General features: G+C 40.5%; 3 protein-coding genes across 8 annotated transcripts in view; 2 read left to right on the top strand and 1 right to left on the bottom strand.

The window, feature by feature from the left end:
* Positions 1–634: 634 nt before the first annotated feature.
* rufy1 (RUN and FYVE domain containing 1) lies at positions 635–6,280 on the top strand. Its single transcript, XM_063491067.1, has 17 exons — positions 635–969; positions 1,218–1,397; positions 1,486–1,603; positions 1,705–1,806; positions 1,885–2,008; positions 2,098–2,159; positions 2,319–2,454; positions 2,562–2,663; positions 2,755–2,871; positions 2,976–3,143; positions 3,232–3,329; positions 3,416–3,535; positions 3,750–3,879; positions 4,816–4,910; positions 5,001–5,049; positions 5,133–5,210; positions 5,316–6,280. Exons 1-17 carry the CDS (start codon positions 642–644, stop codon positions 5,457–5,459), a joined length of 2,151 nt encoding a protein of 716 aa, XP_063347137.1. The 5' UTR covers positions 635–641; the 3' UTR covers positions 5,460–6,280.
* A 36-nt stretch (positions 6,281–6,316) lies between these two features.
* Positions 6,317–12,601, bottom strand: hnrnph1 (heterogeneous nuclear ribonucleoprotein H1). 3 transcript variants are annotated; one of them, XM_063491090.1, is made up of 11 exons: positions 12,507–12,601; positions 11,492–11,588; positions 11,252–11,407; positions 11,015–11,158; positions 9,751–9,889; positions 8,812–8,990; positions 8,519–8,631; positions 8,267–8,402; positions 8,097–8,180; positions 7,894–7,986; positions 6,317–7,114 (listed from the first exon to the last, which is right to left on the bottom strand). In XM_063491090.1, exons 2-11 carry the CDS (start codon positions 11,571–11,573, stop codon positions 7,020–7,022), a joined length of 1,221 nt encoding a protein of 406 aa, XP_063347160.1. In that variant the 5' UTR covers positions 11,574–11,588; positions 12,507–12,601; the 3' UTR covers positions 6,317–7,019. The 3 variants fall into 3 exon arrangements, with proteins under 3 accessions (XP_063347160.1, XP_063347151.1, XP_063347168.1); XM_063491081.1 differs by having other exon boundaries at positions 8,785–8,990; XM_063491098.1 differs by having other exon boundaries at positions 7,101–7,118; positions 8,785–8,990.
* Positions 12,602–14,910: 2,309 nt separating this feature from the next.
* The window catches only part of ankhd1 (ankyrin repeat and KH domain containing 1), a 30,978-nt gene continuing 20,714 nt past the window's right edge, over positions 14,911–25,174 (top strand). For all 4 annotated transcript variants that reach the window (XM_063491109.1, XM_063491116.1, XM_063491120.1 and 1 more), the window contains exons 1-2: positions 14,911–15,348; positions 18,248–18,401. In XM_063491109.1, coding sequence (XP_063347179.1) covers positions 15,070–15,348; positions 18,248–18,401 — 433 coding nt within the window. In that variant the 5' untranslated portion in view covers positions 14,911–15,069. The remainder of the gene's footprint in view (positions 15,349–18,247; positions 18,402–25,174) is intronic.

Below are 25,174 nucleotides of genomic sequence, written 5' to 3' on the forward strand. Positions count from 1 at the left end.
AACATGACTTATTCTTCTTCTCCATCTTCTTCTGTCATATGCTTCCTTAAGGGGTCACTACAGCAAATGATCTGCACCCATCTCACTCCATCCTTACCATCCTCCTCTGTCAGCCCTCTGCATCTCCTCCTCCACTACATCCACGAACCTCCTCTAAGGTCTTCCTCTTTTCTCTTTTATTCTTTCCTACCTGGCAGCTGCATTTAGCATCCTTTGTCCCATATGTCCACTGTCCCATCTCCAAACCATCTCAGCCTGCCTCTCTAACTTTGTCTTCAAACCTCTCAACTCAAGGTGTCCCTCGAAAGTAATTATTTGTCCATACTGGTCACTCCCAATGAAAATCTTTATCTTTAGTTCTGGCTCCTGTCCTGTGAACCACACTAACCCAACACACTAACCTGAAAGGCACAACTAAAATTTCATTGACTGTAAATAAATAAAAACGCGATCTTTAGATATTTGTCAGTCCACCACTCTCCAGCCAAGTCCAACAGGTGGCAGTGATTTAACTCCAGTGTACTTTGCTAACCGCCAATGAATCAAAAGTAAAAGAATGTCAGGTCTCACAAGCGTCCGTTATTGGTCTAAGGCGATCACGTGATTTATACGCGCGAAAGGGGGGCGGGGGGAGGGCAAACATGGCTGACGAGGCAGAGGAAGTAAACACAGCTGTTACAGAGCGCGACGAAGAACAAGATGAGCCCAAAGTTTTAGGACCAGCGACTAATGGCGAACCGGATGGGGGCAGCGAGCAGGACTGGACCGAGAGGCAGGCTCCCCAGGTCGCAGAGGAGAACAGCTGGTCGGCTCCTCTCCTGTCTCTGGCTCGTAAGGCCACGGAGACGATTAGCAGCGGGATCAGCTACGCTGCTATCCAGAGAAAGCCCTCACAGGGATCCGCGGCGAGCTCCCCGACCGAGAATGAGGCCGAAAGTGACCTCAGCAACTCAGCGAAAAAGCTTCCAGGTAGACTTTGATTTTTCTGATGCCTGCTAGTTAATGCACTTTAAGATCGAAACATTGCAGCTGTCACAGACACTTAAAACACTTGACTAAGTGTCAGCTGTCACATCACATGACTCCAAGATCAGACTCTTGGTTTTTTTGGTTAGTGAAGTGCTTCTTGCCTGGCAATGTGTTTGGGGTTTTTCCGGCTATGTCATCTGACAGAATTAACCTCAGAGCTTCTGCTTTTTTTCATGCTTTCTGTACAGTTGTTCCCCCCAAAGACTCAATGGCAATAGAAAGATCCAACCTGCTTAGCATGCTGAAGCTCAGCATCAGAGTGTTGATTCAGTCTTCTATGAGTCTGGGCAGGACGCTTGACTCGGAGTACCCTCCTCTGCAGCAGTTTTTTGTTGTCCTGGAGCACTGCCTCAAACACGGCCTTAAAGGTTAGACATAAATAAATCTGACTGTTGCTGTTGTGCTATATTTATCTGCCTGCATGCTGAAGTTAATTCTGCATGTTGTCTGATTCAGCCAAGAAATCCTTCATTGGTCACAACAAGTCTATATGGGGACCACTGGAGCTGGTAGAAAAGTTATGCCCGGAGTCTGTCAACATCGCCACCAGCGCCAGAGACATGCCTGGCATTAAGTATGCCATTAAAAAGCATATTTCTATAATAAAACTGCATCACAACTGTGTTTAATTTTACTTATACTGTCATTCTTGTTTTTGTTTTTTGTTTTTCTTAGGACCGGTTTGGGGAGAGGAAGGGCTTGGCTGCATTTGGCACTTATGCAGAAGAAAGTAGCCGACTATATGAAGGCCCTGCTGGACCACAAAGACCTCCTGAGGTCAGTTACACTTGTTTTATAGTGCATTATAAACATGGGTTTCTTCCCAGCATCCACTTTACCTTTTAAATCCCTTAGTGAGTTTTATGACTCTGGAGCACTGATGTTGGAAGAGGAAGGGTCGGTAATGGTGGGGCTGCTGGTGGGCCTCAACGTAATTGATGCTAACCTTTGCATTAAAGGGGAGGACCTTGATTCACAGGTTAGTGATGCTGTTTTGTAAGAATCAGTTCCACTCTGAGGAAGAGTTGGATCGAGATACAGAGTGATCTGCTCTTCTTTCCCATTTAGGTAGCAGTCATCGACTTCTCACTTTATCTGAAAGACCCTGCTAGCAATGAGACTCCAAAAGAGTAAGCATCTACACTGCTTTACATTATTTTTTAAATCTGGACTGTTCTATATTGTTATTACTGTTTAAAGCATGACCCCATATTAACAAATCCTTACTAAACTTTGGATAGATATGTCTCACAACTATAAGATGGTGATTGTATCGCTCCCTCCCTTAGTGATTCGAAGATGACAGCCATATTGGATCAGAAGCACTACATTGAGGAGCTAAATCGTCACCTAAGCGGCACCGTCACTGACCTTCAGGCTAAGATGGACTCTATAGAGAAGACTAATAGCAAGCTTGTAGAGGAGGTTAGGCATGCTTTGTGTGTGCAGCTGTGGGACTGTGTTCGCACTGGATTGATCCTCTTTAACATCAGCTGGTATCTGTGTGTGGTTTTTTTTGTCCTTTTCCTCAGCTGACAGCCGCCACAGACAGAATCAACTCTCTACGGGAAGAACAGGAACAGCTGAAAAAGGAGAACGAGACGATCTTGCAGTCCAGCCAGAGAAAAGAGGAGGTGTGGGGAAAAAAGTGTCTAGGACTAACTGCAGCTGAAGCCCCTCCAGATTTTAAGAAGGAATGAAAAATGTCATGTTTTTATTTTTCAGGCAGTGCTTCAGGACAGCCAGGCAGAGCTGGAGACATACAAACAGACTAGACAAGGCCTGGATGAGATGTACAATGTGGTGTGGAAGCAGTACAAGGAGGAAAAGCGCATTCGTCAGGTCAAGTATCAGTGACCTCCAGGACAGTTTGAACCAACACTCCACACCTGGTGTTTTTGGGTTTTGACTCAACTCTAACTGAATTTGACTCCCTTGTGTATTAGGAGCTGGAGCGTGAACTGGAGCTGCAGGTGGGGATGAAGCAGGAGATAGAGGTGGCCATGAAACTGCTGGAGAAGGACACGCATGAGAAACAGGACACGCTAGCAGCCCTACGGCTCCAGCTTGACCAAGTCAAGACTCTCAATGTGCAGATGTTCCACAAAGCTCAGGTACAAATAGATGAGCATGATTATAACTTTGTCTTACACACACACACACACACAGATTGCGCATTTGTCCAAATCGTGTGGTTTCCAGGACTCGGACCGCCAAGCAGAAAAAAAGCAGGCAGAGGCCGTGCAGCTAGAGCAGAGGATGAATGAAATGGAGAACACCATGAAGGAACTTGAGCAGAGGTATGCATGCTTTCCCAGGGTGAGATTCAGTTTCGCGTTTACATTCCTTTAAATTGACGCTCCTCGTCATATTTTGTGACTCATAGACTACAGAGATCGGAGCAGGAGCGCAAGCAGAACGACCAGTCGGACGAAGACATGAAGGAGGAGCTGCAAGGAAAAGTCGATGCTCTGCAGAAACAGCTAACAGATCTCGATACGCTAAGGTGAAGAAACACAATTGTGGGCCGGGGGGGGAGGGGGGTATTGAATGTGGTATTAAGTAGTACGTAGAGAAAAGGTTCATAAAAGGGCAAAGTTGCAAATGTAATTCACCTAAAATGTTTGTTCTCAAACTTTTCCAAACGTTGTGTGGCCCGAGTCCATGCGGTAGTTTGCAGTTTGATGACTTGAGAGTCACGTTTTTGTGTTTTCGCACAGGCTGGGGTTGGAGAACGAGCTGCGCAGTGAGAGGGAACAGAGACAGAACTTGCAAAAAGCTCTCCAGAGGGAGCAAGACAACAGCACTGAACTGCGCACACAGCTGCAGCAGCTCCAGGGCCTGCACTCGGTCAGCATCTCTCAAACACACACACACAACCTTTCTCAGGTTACACTTGCTTGGATCTAAATAGCCGAATTATAGCAATGGAAAAAAATGTGTACGCTCTTGACAAATGAAGTTTTATTTTCAAAGTGAAAGGCAACCTACAGCTGCAGCTAAGATTACTCCTACACACGGGCATAAAATACTGTAATCCAATGCCAACATTTAAAATGTGTGATTGGCTTTGTAGAGACTGCTTCTAGACTCGTAGCCAATTCAGCTTCATTGCTAAAGTTAGAATAAGAGCTTTTTTTATTCTTATGTTCATTAAAAAGTGCCTTTTGTAATTATGGCCTTCAAAATGCAGCAAAATCTTTCACCACCAGGGAGCAGTGTTTTACCAGTGGGTGTGTTAAAATGTTTTTGAATGTGTGGTGCTATTCTTTTAACTTTAGATACTCCTTTGTGTCCAAGGTTCTTAAGAAGCTTTTCCTTTTGTAAAAGAGAATGTGCTCATCCTGACTTACCTGGTCATTAATTCAATTTGCTTGATGTACCATCTTGTGGTACAAGGTGGTATTACAAGAAAGTACTGTGCAGTCCCAATCCAACTTCACTGAATGTCATCAACACAGTATATAGATGTTTTAGATTAAAAGTTATGGGGTTTGTTTTTGGTTATTTCTTCAATTCTGCTGGTAACGTTTGATATTTTAAACACAGGAATTTAGAAACTGTACCTTTCAGCTTCATCACCAGCGAATTATGCATTTATGCCAGACGACATTACCTTAAAGAAATAGTTTATTTTACAAAAATATTATTTGTATGACAGCTTTAACAAAGCCTCCCTCCTGTTTCATCCTCTTGTAAGCAGTGTAAGAGCATATTACAAATTCCTGAACATAAATGGGATGTTATGACCTTTTTTCTTTTTCTTCTTATGGATCGACTTTGCAGGAGCTGCAGGAGTTGAAGCAGGAGAAGCAGCAACTGCAGCAGAAGTGCGAGCAACAGGAACAGGCTCTACAAGAAATGGGACTGCATCTCAGCCAGTCAGTAACTGCGATGTTTTTCTTTCTTTTTCTCACTAACGAATGCCATTTCATGTAGGCGAATTTATGCCGCTTTCATCTTTCTCAAAGGTCTAAACTCAAGATGGAAGATTTCAAGGAGGTCAACAAGGCCCTGAAGGTAAAATGTGAAAGAGTCGAGGGTGGTTTACTTTTATTGTTGACGCTGTAAGACTTGGAATGAGAAACCATTGCTCTTCTCAGGGCCACGCTTGGCTGAAAGATGATGAAGCCACTCAGTGCAAACAATGCCAGAAGGAGTTCTCCATCTCACGCAGAAAGGTACGTTCCGCCCACCCCCATTACATTTCATTTGAGAGCCGCTTCTGTTAACGTCCGCAGTCACATAAATGTTGCCACATCACGCTGTATGTTTTGCATGCACAGCACCACTGCAGAAACTGCGGAGACATCTACTGCAACAGCTGCTCCAGTAACGAGCTGGCCTTGCCTTCGTATCCACGGCCTGTGCGAGTGTGCGACGTGTGCCACTCCCTGCTGCTGCAGAGAAGCTCCTCCACAGGTTCCTGACGACATACCCACAGGCTTTAATGTTTTCTCCACACACTCCAACACTGAATATACTCATTTAATATGAATTTAAATATTTGCGTTATGAAAAGGAGAAAAAAAAAAAAGGTGGGAATGTGATTTGGTGTTCCATTGATGCAGTTACCTGAAATTCAGGCATTTTATCTGTACTGACAATGGTCGCCTTTAACGTTGACAGGATGGATTTTAATAAAAAGTAGTTTATGCAGACTTTATGCTAACCAGACTTTGCATAGACATGGAAAGGCTTGAGTATCTGCCACCAGTGTTTCCCTGGGTTGGATTAACAGAGTTTAACAAATTTGGTAATCTCTTGATAAACTGGCCTTTTGATATGTGCAGTTTTTCTAATTCAAACTGTGGATGTACTGTTGGGATTTCAGCTTGAGCTGAGAATCTCTGCTGTTGCAGGTTTGTGTACTCACAGAATGTAAAGGTACACCGCTTTCTTTATTTAGGATGATTTTCAAAATAAATTTAACAGAAATAACCTGAATATTTTACTTTGTTTTAAAAGATTATATTTAAACCTTTGTGAAAATCCTGATTAAGAGGGGTGCATTTTTAATTCTGGAAGTGACTTTGATATTCAGCCTTGTTATGCACTTTTCCCCTCCCCCTTTTTAAGATCAGCTCTAACCCCACTGCTGGATGCAAGCAGAATTGTGTAAATGACTGTAGAATGTTGACAACAGCAAAACTATTTTAGAATGTATTCTATCAGGGTTTTATGGATCACGTCAACTGCTACAAAGCCATTTTTTTAATTTGACTCTTCTTTTTTTTTTAACTCTAGATATTTGATAAATGAATAAAGCCTCCTGTTTTTCCACCACTTGTGTCAATTAGATATTCCAGACTAGTTTATTCACTTTGTGCACAAGAAATACAAACAGCATCTGAAGCAGTAGAAACCTTCATGGTAGCAGATTTGAAATTAACTTGCTCTCTGTATAGCCCTCATCCAGGAACAGAAAAAGAGCACTAACAGTCACACCATAAGAAAACAAAACATGCTTTGACCATGTTAAGTTTCAAACCCAGATTAACATTTTGTACAGGAATTTAAAATGAAGCTGAACACTATGTAAAAGGTGAAACAAGGTCCAAACATTAGAAGATACCGGACATTTTCAGTTTCTGTTCATGCACTCTGACACTGAAACGTTTTGTTAAATCCACCAGCACAGGATGAGTTAACCGTGCTTAAAGAACGGTAACACAAAACGGCACGCTTCCAGGGAAAGATAAACTCAAAGCACGGTTTATGTTATTTGTAAATCTGTGAGGAATGGGGAAGACAAACATCACTTTGACACATTTATTGTGACGACATATGATCTCACTGCTCTCTGAAGATCACCCACTTAAAAAAAACAAAACAATAATAATACAAACCCTACCCTTTGTTTTCCTGAAAACCCCACCAGACCCTATCTGAATTATTACGAGAGACTTGCATTTCCAGTCCTTTCAGCAAAATGCTGAGTTAAAAAGAAAGAAAGGAAAAAAAAGAAAACTAAAGGCGAAAAGAAAAAACTACATTCCCCATCCCCCACCCAGTCCATTCATTGAGCCTCTGCTTCCTCCTCCACCGCCGCCATAGTAACTGCTTCCCATTCCGCCCTGGTTACCTAACAAGAGAGAGAAAATACACACTATAGGACCGAGGAGTTCATCAAGGAGTCACGCATAGAAAAAAAAAAAATAGAATAATGGTTCATTTGTGTCCCTCACGACAAAAGCTTTCCAAGTTTAAAGGGCTCAATTAGCCTGGATCCAAGATGATAGAACTTAACTACACAGCACCTTCTTCCTTAGAAGCCGGTGTCATTAAATACATTACACAGCAGTTTTGGAAGCAGCTGCTTCAAGTTTTTTTTTTTTTGTTTCCCAATGATGGGGAATAACAGCACTCCTCTGGTAATTAACCACTGCTTTCACCCTTTGCAACACTGTAACAACCCAACTTTAGGACACTTTTTAGCTGCAGATTTTTCTTTACTGTTACTAACGTATGTTAAGTAACAATGTAACTATCATTTATTTCAAATTGTGTGCTTCAGAATTAGCCAGCTAATAAAAGAAGTGTTTTACAAGGCCAGTTTAACGTGTTACTGAATATTTATGACTTAAAAAAACAAAAACAAACCAACAACAACAACAACAAAAAAAACCCCAACTTAATAGCATCTCATTTGGTGCCAGACAGCAAACACTTACAGCTGTCACGAGTTTAAAAATAAACAAAACAGTCACAGTACACAAATAAGGTTTTATGGCACCTTCACCTAGGACAACTTCAATTTCACTTATCAGAGAAAAAGGTTAGACTATAAGAAGTCTTTGCTCAAACCTTTAAAGGTTCTGTAAAGAAATATATTTTAGTAAATACAACAGAGCCGACACTCACTATAGTCACTGTAGCCACCCATGTTTCCTTGGCTGCTGTATCCACCAGAGTACCCTGAGCTCAGCTGCCCTCCACTATAGGATGACTGGCTCCCTGTGGAAACAAATCCCATTGGGCTGTATGAGTAAACCAACAGATACACAAGCATTTTAAGGGAAATAACACAGGGCCCTATTTTCAATATCTCCAAAACTTTGACTCACCCATGCCCCCCATCATCTGGCTGCTGTATGCTCCATTACTGCCACCTGCTGTTGAGTTCAAAAACAGCTCCACGTAGCGGTGCTCTGCGGAACAGGAACAAAAATCATAAGAATTAACACGCAGCTTTAAAAGGGTGGGGTGCTCAAGTTATTTTTTAAAGCAAACTCACGCATGTTAGCTTTATCTTTGGACATGGCTGCTACAGCATCTTCGTGTGTTGCAAACTCTACATCTGCCTCCCCGGTGACTCTGCCATCTGGGCCGATCTCAATATGGACCCGCACCGGATTCAAAGGTGAAAAGAACTAAAAAAGATGAAAAATAAATAAATGCACAAATCACAAGTGTTGTCTGCTTTTAAACTTCTGCAGCGACACACAAAAGATAACAAAGGACTGTCAGTGATCTCTCAACAACTTACATTGTAGATGTCTGTTTCTGTGGCTCTGTATGGCAGGCCCCTCATATGTACACAGTGGCCTGTTGTGCTCTGAAAGGAAGAGCCGCCATCGCCATACCGTCCATCCGATACACCTGAACATACATAAATGGAATTAACACAAGGTCTTATGAGGATTTTATCCTAATCTTATTAATTGTTATATGAATTGTTAAGCATGAAGAGACATGAGGGGGTGTTTATTTAAAAGAAACTTCATGGGTAAAGACCAGTAAATCTGATTTCACCTGCTCTCCAGTCCCACTTGGACCCACCTCCTCCGTAGCCTCCTCTGCGCATTCTGTCATAGGACCCCCCTCGGCCCATCATGTTGTAGCCGCGTCCACCAGAGGGCCGGTCATAGGGGCCGGGTCTCTGCATGCCCATAGGCTTCCTCTGGGGTTCGTAATGGGTCCGCACCTCAGCACGGCTACTCTTGAAGATCTCAATGTACCTGAGAGCATACAGATACCACAGTGAGGGCATGGAGAATGGGTGAGAAACTGCATTTGCTTAATACTGGTGAAACTGGGCTATGCAGATGCTGTCATGGTGTAGTCCATAGGTAGTAATAGCTTTAAGTACTTATTGCTAGTCGTTAATAAAGAAGATTAAAAATAACTTATTTACTGATCAATAAGGAAGTTGTCCAAATTGATAAGGGCCTCAGTGAGTTTTACACTTTTCTTATGGTTACCTGAAGCGACTCAGATCTGTTTCAGTGTTTCAATAGTGGTATGTGTCGTTGCCATGACAGCTTTTGTCCTGGTTTTAGAGGCACAGAGAGAGCTCCAGCCCTTCTGCAACCCACTAAGCATTACCTGTGACAGTGGGCTCCAGATCCTTGTGTACAGTGGCCCTCTGATTTTTACTAGCAGGGAGACTCCTTACCATTTATCAACCTGGACTCATTTTTAGTGCTGAGACACCATTTGTTCTCCAAATTGGGCATGCACTCCAATTCAGGATTGCCTCATATTTTTGAATGGTGACCAAGCACTAATCTTCCCCCTGAACATTGTGAATATATATATATTTTTTTTAAAAACGTGGATCTAAGATAGCAACTTGTGTGTATGTGTGTGTGCGGTAAATATGACAAATATGCTTCAAGTAGCCAAGATAAATGTGTCAGTTTTGCATTTGGTTCAGATGTTGAAGGTGCACACCATAAGAAAAGCAACTTATCCAGCCAACCAACCAACCATCCCCACCTGTGCCCTATTCTTTCCTTGTGTTTCTTTAGAGCCTTTTCAGCTATATCCTGTGAAGCAAACTGCACGAAGGCCTCCCCCGTACTCCTCCCCTGGATGTCCACCGGCAATGTTATCCCATTTGGCACGATTTCCAACCCTTCAACCCAAGGACAGATAACCCCAGCAGGGGACATATTAAATCACATGCCCAATCACAGAGAGAACTTTCTCTAAAGAGAGAGATATTAGACTTATGGAAAACTCTATACATCATCACACATACCAATTCATTCCTTTTTTGTCTTTTTTCTTTTTCTTTTTTTAAACCAGTGACTTTCCATTTAATTTAGTTACATTTACTGTATTCTAGGGGATAAGATAGAAATGGCAGGATAGAGGAAGACTATGAAGAAGGGCACTGTGTGGGGGATATCGGGCTAGTATTAATGTGCTGATGAGGAGGGTCTAGGTGGGTGACATGAGTAAAACTCGTGGTTGCTCTTTAGTTAAATCTAAGAATTGGCATATCCTCCTGAGAACTGAGGAAACAGGAATCTTCCCATTGAACTTTTTTTGGTGATTTCCTTCCTCTTTGGAGCTGAAAGAGGCCACCCAAACACGTGGGATATCAATGGAAAGCCCACGATGTCCTCTATTAAGTACATCAGGACTTAGTATGATAGCTCAAATAAGTCAAAAGATATAGACCAGAGGAGATGAGTGAATAGGCTGGTGCTCAGGAGGATATACTGGGTTTAAAAAAAAACTTTTAAAGATAAAATTATTAATACATGGTGGAAAAAAACAACAACAAAAAAAGTAAAAAAAAAACTGAAGACAGAGGCTATATCAGTGATGAGCGGGACCCACTCAATAACTAGTGTATTACCATTAGGCTGAGACAATTTTAAAATGTTTCCACATAACGGGGGAAAAAAATGTGAAGAATGAGGGCTGAAGATGAAAATGAGGGGCAAAGATAGGAAAGGGTGTTTGCATAACAGATTCCTGCCCTTGTACAAAACATCAGGTCTTCAAATAAATTCTCTATTTAAACTTGAACTGGCTTCCTTTTCCAGCATCATTTCCTTCATTCATTGTTTTTCAGTGTAACAACATTAGATTGTCATTTACAATGGCATACTGACTTCTTCGTAAATTAGATGCAACAAGTTTTGGTGTCGGTAACCAGAAACAAGAAAAGGAAGATCGGAGGGGAGAAGTTTAAATTACCAGCATTAAGGGGGTTTATATTTAACCAGCGAACAAGGTTTGTTGTTACCTGAGAAAAACTGCACAATCTCCTCCTTGCTGCACCCGAAGGGAAGGCCCCGAAGCCGCACAAGCCCGTCCCCAGCTGTCTCTGGACAGTTTGGGCCAGTGTGCTTCATGACCCAGTCCATTTCCACATTGTTTGATTTAAACACTATATCAGAGAAGAGAGAAATTACTTCGCTCAAACTGGTAACTTATATAGCATTTATCAAACATTAACTCAGCTGTATGCTGTTATACGCACCTTCTACATATCTGTGACCCATCGTTTCTCTGTCCTTTTTCACTGCAATCTTCAGGTCTTCTTCTGTCTCAAATTCAACGAATGCCTCTCCACTGGGACGCCCCTCTCTTGTGTAGGTGAAATGGATGCCACTTCCATTGTTTAGGATTTTGCACTCTGCAATCAAAATGCATTATCAGATCATTTCTAACTGTGTTACGTGCTGAAGTATTCTTTTGAAAAACAATAATGCATAAATACCTGAGAAAAACCTCTGAACTTCATCCACTGAACAGGACCAAGGAAGTCCCCGGATTCGCACTACATATCCCTCATCAGCCATGACTGGTCACGATCCCTGAAGATTATGAATAAACGCTTCTTTTAATGTGATTAACCAATACAAACTAACAAAGATACAATAATACATAAGTCAATACCCTGGTGCTTCGTTTACTCTTTTATTTTCGTTGATCCCCTCTTCACAAGAACTCTTTCCCCCGTGCTGCACATTGATTTAAAAACAGTCTCTCTAATGGGGACACGACTAATTCTGAATACAACTGCATTTAAAAAAAATCCGACTGGCTGGTTTATACATATACATTGACTACAATACGCCACAAATCTCTTAAAATATATTCAATACTTCTTCAAAGCTTCCCTTGAGTTACTCTGAGTTATTTCAAGAAAAAGGGGCCTATGTAGCAGCGCCATCTTGAGACAGTTTCGACAGATATTTAAGAAAAATTGCTTTACTGCTCATACTCTTCCGCGGAACAAAGGTTGATGTTGTCCAAACGTAAGTCCAAAGCAGTCGTCACAATTTCCTTATCTATCAATACTCGCTAGCGAACTACCGGCATCCACGTAACAAAAAGCGGGAGCTCCGAGTCGGTGCCCGCTAGCAGCACAAAATCAGTAGCCAGCCACTTTCATTCGACAATATTTCCGCGATTGTTGGCTTTCGTCAACTACTTAAGAGTTCAAAAGAGCCATGTTGTTGATTTGTTACGAAATATCTCACTTACTTTAAACGCAGTGCACGGCCCTTAGCATATTAACTACCGCACCCACACAAGAGAACAAAAGCGGCCCTCTTGGCCTGCGCCATGTTATTAGCATCGGCAGTTAGCTCTTAAGCTAGTACCGTTAACTAAGCTACCTGTATTAAAGCTGATTCACACAGACAAACCTGTACCTATGCACATTATGAGAAAAGTTGTTCAAACCATGATATAACCAAGTAAAACGAGAGATACATTTATCAATATACCTGATACAAACGCAGATGCAACACGCCGGAGTGTGTGTAATCAGACCTGCGTGGTGCGGCTGAAACTCTCCACTGGGTTGCCAGAATTCTCCAACCATCCCCCCTTCAGGAACACCAAAACGGCGCGCCTCATAATGGCATCTGCTTCAAACGGCCAAACAATGACGCAAATAAAATACGTTTATAACAAATTTTAATATTTATTTGTGTTTTTAATTGTATCAAAACCGAAGAATGTATAGTTTGTGAAAGGGTGTGTAATAAATAACGTGACAGAAAGGGTGGATTTTTAAACACACCTGGCAATCCTGACGAAATAACCAAACGCCTCCAACTGGCCTGTGTCCACGCCCAAAACCGATGACGTTTCTGCTTGAGGTCCTGGCGACTTCTTCTCCTGGCCTACAAATCCAAGTAACCCTGTTTACATTCGTCAGTAATCCTTTTCAGCTTTTTTCTTTTTCTTTTTTTTTTTGAGTTAGTGTATATGAATGAGCTACTTTTTATAGCAAGGCCAAAGAGCTCATGTTTATCAATGCCATCTCAAAGCATCACACTACATCACTAAAAACAACCCATTTAGCTACAAGCCTCAACAGATATTAATTTCGTGCTAGGGTAGTTTGTAATAGTAACCTAGTTCGAGGAGGCTTATTTTGATTATTGGAACTAAATGATAACACAAGCCTCAGTTGCTGGTTTTGGTGACTACTATGCCTGAAAGACCATGTTTATATACAATAGGGACTGTTTCCCAGACTTGGATTGAGCTTATCCCTCAAACTTTTTTTTTCCAATTATGAGCTTTGTCAGAGTTTTCTTTTAAGATAGGACTAGGCTTAATCCAAGTCTGGGAAATTAGCCACGGGGTCAGCAGCCCCACGTAATCCAGATATAGACCACAAGTGACCCAGACCTGCAGCAGGGAGTTGGTTGCAAATCAGTGACACCATTAAAAAATATGTGGAGTAAATGAAGAGTGTTTTTTGTTGTTGTTTTTTTTACTTATTATCATTATTTCAGTATTGCTGCTTATTCACGGTTACACTCATCTAGTATTGGTGCACACTGCTATTTGAAACATATAAAGCACACAATTCTGTAAATAAATGCTTTCAAAAAATGTATGAATAGTCACACAATAATCAAACACAGTCACATGGGGTTTAACCAAAGGGTATTAAATACACTGTTTTTAACCACACTCAGTCCTTACTGAATCAAATGTGATCTATAAGGTAAGGTGTAAATACACTCTAGGACCTTTGTGTAGTTCAGGTGTCTTGGTTCATGGTGGTGACAATCCTGAATTCACTGGTAGTTCTGTAAGATTACATCAAACACAAACAAGGCTCCAGGTAGGCTTTTGACTTTACGAGTACATTACAGTGATCTTTTGCACCAGAGGGCAGTCCAAGTGAAGCATTTATTCATCACTGAAGTCACCATTGTGTATTTAATCTTGTACAAAAGTCGCCAAAGCACGCATAGTTCAATAAGCCTCAAGGATATCTTGTGACAATAGACTTTCTTTCACAGTAGACATTTGGACGTGTTACGGTATAGTGGTATACAGGTGTATTAATGTTGGCTGCATTCCTCTCACGGGAGGGAAGGTACTGTTTTCATGCGTGGTGTTTCACTTTCAGGACTTATCGGGACACACTGAAAACAGAACAGATTCTCAGATCTCTTCTCTGGAAGACATCATTCCCGTCAGATGACCACTCAGAACTACTTTACATGTATTTGTGCAGACAATTTACCCAAATTAAATAAGTGGACCAGCAAAATGTCCCCCCCATAAAATCACACAATGAGAACCACTCATTTTGGAGGTTATAGTTTCAGAGCATCAATTTAATTGTTAACTTATCTGTGAATGAAAAGTTTGTTTATCATACAGCATTGTTTGTTAATTTTTGTTGTTTTTGTGTGTGGATTTTTGCTAAAAAAATATTTTTTTATTTCTTTAAATTATTATGTATGATTACTAATACATTATTTAATTGCATTATATTTAATTGGAAGCACTCAATAATGACTTGATAGCCGTTATTTTACATTTAAAAAAAATCACACTAAATGATTCATTATAATTTACAAAGAGTGTCAGCACACTTTCGAAGTAGTCCTTATGTGCAAACGGTATCCCAACATGAGTTTATATCAACTAGTAAAACTAGCAACTAGTTAAGTTGGACTACCATGTCATGTCTTGACGTTCGTTCTACTGCCTCGTGATATTGGTAAACCTAACATGACGTCGCGGGCTCATTTTTACAAGCATCAGCTTTAACCAATAGAAGAGACATGTCTTTCCTGATGAACCAATAGGGTCGAGAGGATTTTCCACAAGGGCGGCGTTTCTCAGAAACTGTGCGTATCGGGTTAGGTTGTTAGAAAGTTAATGGCTGGGGGAAAGAGATCCTCCTCAACCCTCGCTTCGGGAGAGTTTCTGGATTCCCTGAAGTAAAATCACGCGAATATTCCACAAGAACGCGCCTGGACAGACATTTAAGTCAACAACTAGCACGTTAACGCACGTATCGTGAACACAAGTATGCAGGATGCAGTAGCCGGGACGGCAATGCTGACGGACGGCTTCGAGGACGAGATTGACTCGGTGACTCCTCGCTCCCCAGTGGCAGGGATGGGGGTAGGAGCGACACCAGGAGGAGTCGGACTAGGGGGCATTGGGATTGGTGTAGGTGGAAAGAAAGTACGTTTGTACGGCGAGCCAGGCGGGCCTGCTGCCGAAAGACTGGATTTCAAACTAGCGGCCGCAGCCGTCCTCTCTTCGGGTCCAGGATCCGGCAGCGACGAAGACGAGGTTTCAGAGGTAGCTACGCTAAGCTAGTTAGCTAAGCCTAACCATAGAACTAGGCAACATTCCTCTCCTAGCGCGAGCTGGCTGCTAGCTAGCACATTAGCTCGCAGTTGGCAGCCACCCCCTCCCAGGCCGCTAAAATTACGTAAAATTAACCAACCCGTCAACAGAATAACACCTCTCGTCAGTTGAGACGCTTATGGACAGTTTACTGTCGATCATGTTTGGTGAGACAGGAGCAGTTGTTCACGCCAACCGGCTGAAATGTTTTATTTATGCAGCGCAGGCTGTGGCCACGGCCTAGTTCGGGTGTAAGCGACGACGGCCTCGTTTGGAGCTGTCGTCTCGCAACACCCATCACAAGTTTGCAAGCTATCCAGCAGCTTTCCAGCCACGGCAAATGGATGATGCCCACAAACCCACGGACGTACACGGCCAGCTAAATATCTACCATTTCATAGTTGTGGTGCAATTACGTCACTTTTCCCACCACACAATGTAAATCAACACCGATTGTCCCTTAGGCTAACTTTTCGATAGGTTTAGATTCGGATTTTTAAAAAGGTAATTATTTTTCTGCTCGTATTTCCACAGTCGGTGTCGACTAATTAGCTAACTGGTCTTCCAGCCGTTCGCCTAGGTCGTTCAGATGGCCACGGTGGCTGTCAGCTTTATTTGCGTTGTCACATTTTGAGGGCGATTTGAGTTCACGTTGAGAGGTGTCCAACTTTCAATGTCACACACGGCGGACAGGTGTGACTGCATCCCGTCAGCTAAACGCACTTTAGACATGTTTTGTCATCTGGCATGACAAAGTTTAAATTGTGTGTAAAACCCTCAGTCACCCTGTCATATATACATTTCAAATGCACGTGTGGCAGAGCCACATCTTAGGGGATTTTTGTCAAAATCTTCAGAGCTATAGTCACTCATCAAATGCCTCACTATTTTTTTTTTTTTTTACAGCGTCCGTTTGAACGTTATGAGACTTTGCAGCTTTACCGTTCCCATATAATTGAGTTTACCATATCGTATGACAGCAGCAGACACTGAAATGGAAGTTGTTAGACTGCTTGATTTGCACAAACTTGTCAGATGTCCATATGACTTTTTTCATGGCAACTTGAGGGTTAGTGTAGTTTGTACTATTAAAAAACGCTTCCATTGAAAAGTTCTTGGTGTTCAATGAACCTGCACCAAGGAGCACTGGACCTGACCTGTGGAGCTGTCTTGTTTATGGATGGCTAGTATGTGACCAGTGGATTCTCTAAGACACACTGCTACACCTTTGATAGACAAGTGAGGGTGTTAGCTCATCCACCTGTCAATATATCCTGCTGTTTTTGCCTGAGCATTAGCTGTGTAGCAGCGGCAGAAGAAAATATCTAATTTGTCACTTGCCTCAAATTGCAAAGGCATGTCATCGCGATCATGTTTTCTTGCTCACCCAGTCTACTTTATAAGGCTGAAAGGGAGCATTTGTTGTGGTGTTTCACTCCTGTGGAGAACACGCTGCACTGGGCAGTAGCAAAAATCTGAGCCCCAGGATTAAGTAGATGCCATTCTAGGCCTTTCCAGCTCTGTGGATACCAACACTGGGAACTGTAGTTCATTAATACTGAAGAGTGATACCCATTGTTGATGATAAAGGCCTCTGTAGAACTACATCCCCCATGGACTGTTGTGCACTGCACTCCTTTCATATAGCTGAATTCCTCCACATTGCTGAATGCTGACTCCCTCACAACAGTTTCTCTCTGGACCAGACCCTGAAAGTCTGCTGCAGCTTGTGTGTGGACATAGAGATATTGGTTCTTTCTCAGGTTTTGCTGGGGGTTGTTCGAAAATGACCAGTAATTTATTCAAGATCTTATTTAGAATCATACCTTTCCTGGTAGTCTCTCTGTCTGAGGTAATGTCTGTGGTATTTATATTGGTCAGTAGGTAATCTGTATACCAGACCTAATGTACCATAAATACTTGATCAAATGCAATGAATCCCCTTGCATGAAGCCCTCCACAGATTATTTATATATCCCATGTTGGTGTTCAGACGTTTTTGTTTACTTCACCTGCTTTTTAACAAAAATCATTTCCACAGCTATCTGGATACAGTTAAGATGTTACTTTGAAGATGCAAACAGAATTAAACATTCAGCTGTCAAAGTCTGACTTAAAAAAAGACACCTTATTATTTTTTCTTAGTTATTTGTATAGGTTATTTGTTTATATCTGTGATTTGTCATACTCATTAATGGTTATGGATAGAGGAGTATACATTTTCAAATGTGAGCAGATGAAAAACAATCTTTTTTCATTTTGACCTTTTAATTTCTGTTTTTTCAGTAATATATGTGACTGTAGCTCCAATTTAGCCTTGTGCTGTAGTCACATTTACAAAAATATTTCATTGATCCCCCTTCCTTTTTAAAACAAAAACTTTTTTTTTATTTTGTGAAAGAAACACTGTAGTACAGACTATGATATCTGAGAGCCAAAGCTCAGGTATGAGATTGTGGAGCTCTGCTTGGGCAGCTGACTCTCAGCTGAATCCGTGTGTGTGTAGGGGCTGTAATTCCCGGCCGTAGCACTTCCTGTGCTTTGACTCTTATCCTTGTGCTCCTTTTGCTTTCCCTCTGTTGAGAGAAACCATAAATAAACAAGAGCCACATGCCTGGTCTTTTTATAGGTGGTGCATTTGTATGCGTACGGCCGCTTTTTATACAGAGTAATGTAAATAATGTTTTCAGGAGTGTAATTTCTTATTTCCTTTTGCCTTTTTGTGTTTTTATAAATACTAACCTGGTATAGGTTTGATACTTTAATTAATGGCCTGCAATCCAAATGGTATCAAAAACTAGCTCTCAGTGGGGAAAAGATTTTGTTGCTGACCCTTACCTGTCTCTCCCAGGTGGAGTCATTCATTCTGGACCAGGAGGACCTGGATAACCCCATTATGAAGACAGCGTCAGAGTTACTTTTGTCCAGCGCTACAGATGGAGTAGATTTGAGAACAGTTGATCCAGAGACACAGGCCAGACTTGAAGCTTTACTGGAAGCTGCAGGTATGAGTGCATTGTCTGAACTCAGCTCGCCATAATTCTTGACAAATATTAATATGTAATTAATCAGTATGTCATTAACCACACCCATTTTTATACAGCCTGTTTTAATTTGTGCTTCAACATACAGAACCAGCAAACCACACCTTTCTACCTCAGTCTTTTTCCCTAATCCATTCCCAGGCATTTAAAAGTGGAGGCCTTATGTTTTTTAAATGTGGTTTTTTAAATGTGGTTTTTTTGTTTTTTGTTTGTTGTTGTTGTTTTTTTTTTTTAAGATCTGAAATTGTAATAAGGTGAAACTGTCGGTTCTGTAAGTGTCATATCAGCAGATAGTTTGAAAGTGATTTGGGTAAATTAGTTCAATTAGAACTTGTAATCTCAGAGTAAGAAGGTCTGTGTAGATTAATCCATTAGGGCTGGGTGTCCTGGCCTCGTTTGGGCTCGTGAACATTACCGTGCAGATTAACGCTGGAACACGCTTGAGCCTCCACAGCATGCACAGAGCTTGTGTTGAACGGCTAATGGCTAATCTCATTCTATTCCCCTTTCTCCCTGGCCGGTCTAAACAGTACAGCTAGTAACTCACAGTACAGCTAGTAACTCACATTACTGGTTTATTTGAGATCTCTACAATCATGTACAATAACAAAAAATAAGTTGTTTATTTATGTTTTCATTCATTTGTTAGCTTATTTGCATTGTTTTTATATAAAATTAGCAGAGAGGAGTAGCGTTTATGTGAAATCATTGTGGCAAAAAGATCTGTTCAGCCTCCTTTCATGCCCTGCATGAGCAAACTAGCCAAATACCAAACCTGTCAAGACCTTACACAAAGATGCCAAGTGTCTGGTGAGATCGGTGGAATATTGACTTAGGCTGTTGTTTATTGCAAAATATATCTAAATATGTTGGTATGGATTTATTATTTGGGCTTACTTGGAGTTTTTCCTATTTGTTTTACACGTTGTCCACACATAGGAAGGTAAATGTAGCATTTTCAATGCATTTTGCTATGTCATTCACACGGAAACTCGGCTCACTAGAAGTGGAATTTTTGGAAAGCTCTTTCAAGTGTAAAGAAGATAGGATACAGCAAACACAACGGTGTTCACTGACAGCTGCTAAGTTTTAAATTGAAAATACATTTGTTTAGATGTAGTCTGATATGCCCTAAATGGGGAGAAAAGAGCAGCAGTTTGCACAGTGTTTGATAAAGATATATGCACTTTGAAACTAAGTCTGATATATGGGAATTAATCTTCTTATTTTCCAGTCCATTGCTGTGGATTGTGATACCAAATTAAATTATTTAATAGATATAATTAATAGATATGACCTTATCTTCCTTTGTTTTTTTGTAATGTGCACAAACAGTCTGGTATAACTTTTTCAACAAATCTGGTACCAAAGATTTCAGGTATATAAATTATGCCATGTAGAGCAAAACCTAAAAAAGTAGCCCTGGTGTTGTGCCTAAAAATTGAACTACTGCTGCCGTTGTCAAGGTTTTATTACGTTACTAACAAAGGGATTGATATAACATTTTAAAAAATGCCAAACTTTGTTTCATCGCTGTAGCCATCTGGATGGAGACTAAACAGAGCTGTCAGAATTGATACTCAGTTGCAAAAGCATCGATGCCTACAGTGCCATCTTTGCCACCTCTTGTTGACACCTGCACACAGGACCTCTTATCACAAGTAGCTGAAATAGTGGATGTTCCCTATTCTTTTGGAGGAATTTTGAGAGGTCAATAAAGCTCCCATTTCATTAACATTGACGTATGAAACAGTTGCCATAAATGTTAACCTGGTCAGCTCACACTTTAACATTAACTGTTAAACTGTTAGGTATTTTCTGATAGTCACCTTAGCCATCTGTTGTCATTAAGACTGACTATGGTTAATTATAAAACAATAATGTCAATGTTGGAGCTAGGCAGCAAATGTTATCAGTTCTGCTTGCTTAAATTGAGACGAAGAAAAGTGTTCTATTAAGTAGACAAACAGTGACAGTCTACCTTACCATCAAAAAATATGGTGGTCACCATACTGTCTTTTTTTTTTTTTTTTTTTTTTTTTTTTTATTTTAGGAGGGGGGTGGGGGTCAAGTTATGTTGCTGTATTTTTTCCATTATGTCAAACATCTGCCTCCAGCCTCTCTCTCATTCACTGTTCACACTGCTCTGCGTTAGTCTGGATCTCCTTACATCCTCAGCTCTGTGCTCCAGAATTGAAACCCATCTAATTTAGCTGCTCTTTATTTGCTCAGATTAGTTCTCCACACTCTGCAAAAATGCTCTGCACATTCAGCAACCCAAATTCTGCATGTGTCCTTAATCAGCTCTGTCAAGGCTCAATATTCCATCCGTGACCCACGGTTTTCTAGCTGCTGAATTAATGACAGCAGAGGCCAATGTGGTTATTGGGTAATTGCTAATAGTTATATGGCTAATATGTGCATAGGCCAGGTTAAGATTGAAGATCACTGTTTACTGCTTACATGTTGGTGAAACAGGAGCTTTATTGACCTCTTTAAAGTCCTCCTAAAGCATTGTGAAAGTTAACTTCTTCAGCTATTAGTCAGGGGAGGAGCTGTGTGCCTATCTGGCCACAGTGGCGCCGTGTGTCAACTGGAGACAAAACACCACTGTCTGTATTGATATAGTTACAAATAAATGTTGTAATTTGATATTAGTTTTAGTATCGATTTAATATCTGAGTATCATTTTGACAACCGTAATCTTACCCCTAATTGAGCGTAGTGGTATTTTGGCCAAATATAACTTTATTTATTTATACATACATACATACTTTTTAAAAAAAAAAAAAAAAAGGATTTTTTGTGGTTATGTAAATAAGTGATTGCATATGAGAAATGGCTTCAAAAATGTCCACAATATAATGGTATGCAAGTTTGCCTTTTGGAACTGTTAAAACGTGGTAGTAAATGTAAACAGGTAAAGAGTGAACTGGACATATGACTTTTGTTATCGTTCAGCAGTTAAAATATTACCCACTTTTCTAACATTCAGCAAACTGTAAACTAAACCATAGCCTAAAAATGAGTTGAACCAAGCTGTTGATCAGGAGAATTTTACACCCCTCCTAAGTAAATTGAACTGGCTTTACTAGTTGTGACATAGTAATAATTTATACTAAGCATACATGGTTGAGTCCTGCAGGGATGTCATATGCAAACATGAAATGAGTGTTTGATCAGGTTAAATGTCTTGCTGGCAAATTCAGATTATTTTAATAACTGTACATTAACAATTGTTTCTGTAGTTCTAATTAAATGTTCCTTGTTTTGTTTTATGTTTTCTAGAGACTGTAAATGCTCAGACTTAATTACAAGAAATGCATGGTGTAAGACAAGTCGCACATGGATTATAAATGAAGGCTACTGTTACCAGTAGCCATACTTGTATGTACTTGGGTAATATCTCCCTTTCTCTTTACTACTTAATGTAGATGCAGTGAAAAAATAAACAACAGAAACCAAACAATTGTAACCTGAGAGAAAACAGAGTCGTAGTTAGGGAAGCAGGATGTTCAGGATTTTAGCTTGATTAATGATCTCAGCCTCTGAATGGTTTGGAGCCTCATTTGTGTATTTTTGTTTCATAATGTATCTAATGTGTCCATTAAGGTGTGTACTGCAGGCAAGCCACTGTATTCAGTGTTGTTCAATATTAAGGGAGGGAGGGGGGGGGGGGGGAGTTCATAGATGGGCACTACTGCAACCTTACAGACCCTCTTGTCTTCAGCCCAAATGATATGTCCTCTGTTTCCACATTTTGATTTTGCAGACTGTGGGGCAGATTTTCACTTCCTTGATATAGTCCATCTTAAATGAATAGAAGCACAATAGTGCTTTAATTTGAATTTGCAACGAACTGAACTGAGTTCATAGTGACACATTTTCTGAAGTTTTCCTAAACCCAAGTAATGATTTCTACAACAATGTTGTTTCATGTTTGTAATGTTCAGTAGGTTTTTTTTTCATTCTTGGCACAACTCAAAGAAACATTTCTGTAATACATGTCATAAAATCCCCTAAATTCATAGCAGTTGTACATTGACAAACCTAACTGATAAATTGTCTAAGTAAGATATTTCTTTAGTTCCCAGTGAATGTTGAGTCATTTCAAATATTTTATTTGATTTATTTTTTATTTTATTTTGTATTTTGAGCTAACCAGAATTTTTATTCCTGCAAAGCTAAGTCTCAGTGGCATGCTCTTGTTTGTTTTCTACCAAATCAGCTCACTGACCTTTTGCAAGTTGATCTTAATGCTAGATGTTAAAAAAAAGGTGTTTTTGAAGCCTAACTTACCTTTCCCCAGCTTTTCTTCTTGCCTGCATAAAATTAAAAATTCACCCTTGTTTCTCACTCTTTGAGTCACATGATGTAAGAAATTGTTCAAATAATAACTACTAGGTGGCAGAATCTTTAACAGGGCAGCCAGCACAACAATTTGGTAACATAATTTGAAGAACTAATAATTACATGTGGTACAACATACTGCAGAAGTGGCATGCTAGGTAGCATCACAGTTTGCTAGCAGTTTAAAGGTTTGCTCTTTTAGAAAAGTAATGGCAGATGAAGAAGAGGGACTGCAAGTGAAGTTAAAAAAACCCCCAAAAAAAACAACACTCAGACTTTTTCAGTAATAAAGAGAAATTGTTTTGCTACGTTTTTGATCTCACTGTCACAGCAACAGGGTACTAGGTGAGGTAAAGATAACACATTACATGAACCTAACAGGTGTTTTTTCAAACAATAGAATAGTTTGTGCAACAAAATCTGGAAGTATAAGTTCACATGGTAATTGTGTCAAAGTTACACTTTGGTGTTGCAGTGGAAGTGAATGCTAAGGAGCCATGTGTCGGCTTTGTTTAGAAACGGAGGCGACAAAAGTGTCCGTACATATAACTGACTCTAAAGCCAGGAATGAAAGGTTTGATATTCCTGTTCTGTTTAATTTGGCTGTTATGGCATTAAAGTTTTTAATGTTATTTTGTTTATTATACATCTTATTATATATAAAAACTATAAATATATACTTACGCAGAAATATTTAATAATAATGATGCCAGGTTATTGTGAAACTGCCAGACTCCTAAATTACCATTATGCCTTAAAAAAAAAAGAAAAAGAAAAAAAAATTATCATGCCACCCAGCATTACGGCCAATAAAACCTTATTAGCAAATGTTAAACTGAACATTTAGACACTAAGAGTGAGGTGAGTGGTGAGTGGCAGGGAACGTATTGTTACTGTTGGATCTAGGTCTTGACTGCAGTTTGTGGTTAATTCAAAGTCTGTTATTAATAAACAGAGGAAATCTGTTGAGGTAGCTGTTGTGAAATGCCTCCAAGGACATGTTGAGGAGCTAATTTAGCCATTTAAATCAGCTGTGTTGGTTCGAGGACACATCTAAAACCTGCAGGGACACCGGCCCTCGTGGACTGAGATTGCCCACCCCTGTTCTATGCTATGTTAGCTCTCTTGCTAGCGCCCCATACACTGCTTCTGACCCGTGGCATAGTAAACAGAGCATATAGCTGAACTTAATAAATCGTCCACATTTATTTACCTGCTGACACAGATACCTGATCCAGCTGTTTGACTCAGGATGGGATCAGGATCAGTTCGTCCTGTGGCGTTGTAGTTATGTCACATCCGGAGTTCTCTGGAAAGGCTATGCAAAAAATGTGGATTATGTGGAAAACCATTTGGAACATGGGACGGGCTGCAATGTGTGAAGGTTACCTTGAGTTTGTTTACAGCAATGCCCAAGTTTGAAGTGCTTAGGCTGACTTCTCTTTAAGCAGCAAGATAATGAGCTGCTTTATTTGTTGTCTCTTGTTTTTGTTTTTTTTAAAAGATGTAAGTCTATTGACTCAAATTTTACAGTGTATTAAACTGAATGAGGCACATTGTTAGACTAAGGCCTATCTGTTACATATGACGAAATAATGATGGATACCTTTATTTTGAATATGATGTGAATTCAGTACAGCATAAGCTGGATCCAATGAGGAAAACGGATGCTCAAGCCTTGATTGAAGCGCTCTAATAAGCATTCAGCAGTCATGCACACTTGCATGCACTGGCTGTGGTGGGGTTTGATAACCATCAGTACTGCTGCAAAGATGTAACTTGGGCTGTCTTATATGGGTAGAAAAAATTGTTCCTGTATGCTTCAGAGAGTCAAGGTGAAACACTGTATGTTGAAAACTTGAACAAAGCTTGGTGTAAAAGTAACAAACATGATGTGCAGTAGAAATTGTGGCCTCTGAATATGTGTGGTGACAGTGATTCATGCTACCAGCTCAGCCTTTTCCTTTAAGAAGATGGCCTTGTGGCCCCTTAATGTGGAAATGTCTGTGTCAGAAGTACCTTTAACCGCATGAAGCCACGGCCTCTGTAAAGTCATCACTGTAGTTGGGTCCAGAGTTTAAAGAGGAGTTGCTAGTTATGAGTCAGGCTAGATTAAACAGGGTTTACTTACACCAGTTGTGGTTTTCTTGTACTGTGCCGGGACAAGATTGTCAACCTCTCCCAACCCCCCTACAGGCCTGCCCTCACACAGCGTTTAACAATCTGGGTCCCAAGTACACTTCACTTTTTTTCAGCATTTCAATTCCCACCTCTTGCATTTCTTCTTTTATGCACACAGCCTAAAAGAAACACTGCTGCAAAGCAGTGCAAAAGATGGCAACTAAGGAATGTATTTCAGGGCTAAAGTGGGGCATTTTCTTTTG

The sequence above is a fragment of the Pelmatolapia mariae genome, linkage group LG2 (genome assembly GCF_036321145.2).
Source record: "Pelmatolapia mariae isolate MD_Pm_ZW linkage group LG2, Pm_UMD_F_2, whole genome shotgun sequence".
Taxonomy (NCBI): domain Eukaryota; kingdom Metazoa; phylum Chordata; class Actinopteri; order Cichliformes; family Cichlidae; genus Pelmatolapia; species Pelmatolapia mariae.

Bases quoted from the DNA above. Each gene is read 5' to 3' on its own strand.
- hnrnph1 (XM_063491081.1), bottom strand. From the start codon at position 11,573: ATGGCTGATGAGGGATATGTAGTGCGAATCCGGGGACTTCCTTGGTCC. The intron at 9,890-11,014 runs GTAACAACAAAC...CTTGGGTTGAAG, and splicing joins GATTGTGCAGTTTTTCTCAG to GGTTGGAAATCGTGCCAAAT. The intron at 8,632-8,784 runs GTGAAATCAGAT...ATGTATGTTCAG, and splicing joins CAAGTGGGACTGGAGAGCAG to GTGTATCGGATGGACGGTAT.
- rufy1 (XM_063491067.1), top strand. From the start codon at position 642: ATGGCTGACGAGGCAGAGGAAGTAAACACAGCTGTTACAGAGCGCGAC. The intron at 2,872-2,975 runs GTCAAGTATCAG...CTTGTGTATTAG, and splicing joins AGGAAAAGCGCATTCGTCAG to GAGCTGGAGCGTGAACTGGA. The intron at 4,911-5,000 runs GTCAGTAACTGC...TCTTTCTCAAAG, and splicing joins ATGGGACTGCATCTCAGCCA to GTCTAAACTCAAGATGGAAG.